Source organism: Geospiza fortis, unplaced genomic scaffold (assembly GCF_000277835.1).
Source record: "Geospiza fortis unplaced genomic scaffold, GeoFor_1.0 scaffold97, whole genome shotgun sequence".
NCBI lineage: Eukaryota > Metazoa > Chordata > Aves > Passeriformes > Thraupidae > Geospiza > Geospiza fortis.
Genome location: NW_005054343.1, coordinates 300,550 through 301,067, shown reverse-complemented (window position 1 = coordinate 301,067; position 518 = coordinate 300,550). Strand labels below are relative to the sequence as shown.

Sequence of the window (518 nt, the reverse complement as noted above, 5' to 3'; positions counted from 1 at the left end):
TCAAAGCGACTCCCGCTCGGCTTTGCTCTTCCCCTTTTCGTCCGTGGGGAACGCGCTTCTCTCCGTTCCCCGCTCGGCTCCCGCCGCCGCCTCCCGCCCGCCTTGCCGTGCCGCGCTCCTCTCCGCGCCCGGCTCCAGCCGCCTCCGCTCCCGCGCTCGTCCCGTCCCGCACCGACCCTCCCGCTGCCGGAGCCGTGCGGCACCGCTCGCCGTGGGCTTCTCTCCCGCAGCTCGGGAAGACGTCTCCTTTCCTCTTGCTCTTCCCCACCATTTGCTGTCTTCTCCGCTTTCTTTTCCCTCCCTCTCAGCCAAGAACGGCATCCCTACAGATTTCTCCTCCTGTCCACTCGGTACAGCTATGCTCCCTCTCAGTTTCTTTCTCATTAATAAACCATCCCTCACCCTCACCCTGACCTGGGTCCATTTCACCCATAAATTTCTCTCCTCCCGTGTCTCCCTCTCGGCTCCCCACTGCCACTTACCCGCGGTAGCCCCCTCCCGGCTCCCGGGGTACCCCC

The 518-nt window shown here is 64.9% G+C and overlaps 1 protein-coding gene across 1 annotated transcript in view; it reads left to right on the top strand.

The window, feature by feature from the left end:
* Nucleotides 1–358: 358 nt before the first annotated feature.
* IRX3 (iroquois homeobox 3) overlaps nt 359–518 on the top strand; it is a 6,634-nt gene continuing 6,474 nt past the window's right edge. Inside the window, exon 1 of the mRNA XM_031058384.1 lies at nt 359–510. Coding sequence (XP_030914244.1) covers nt 359–510 — 152 coding nt within the window. The remainder of the gene's footprint in view (nt 511–518) is intronic.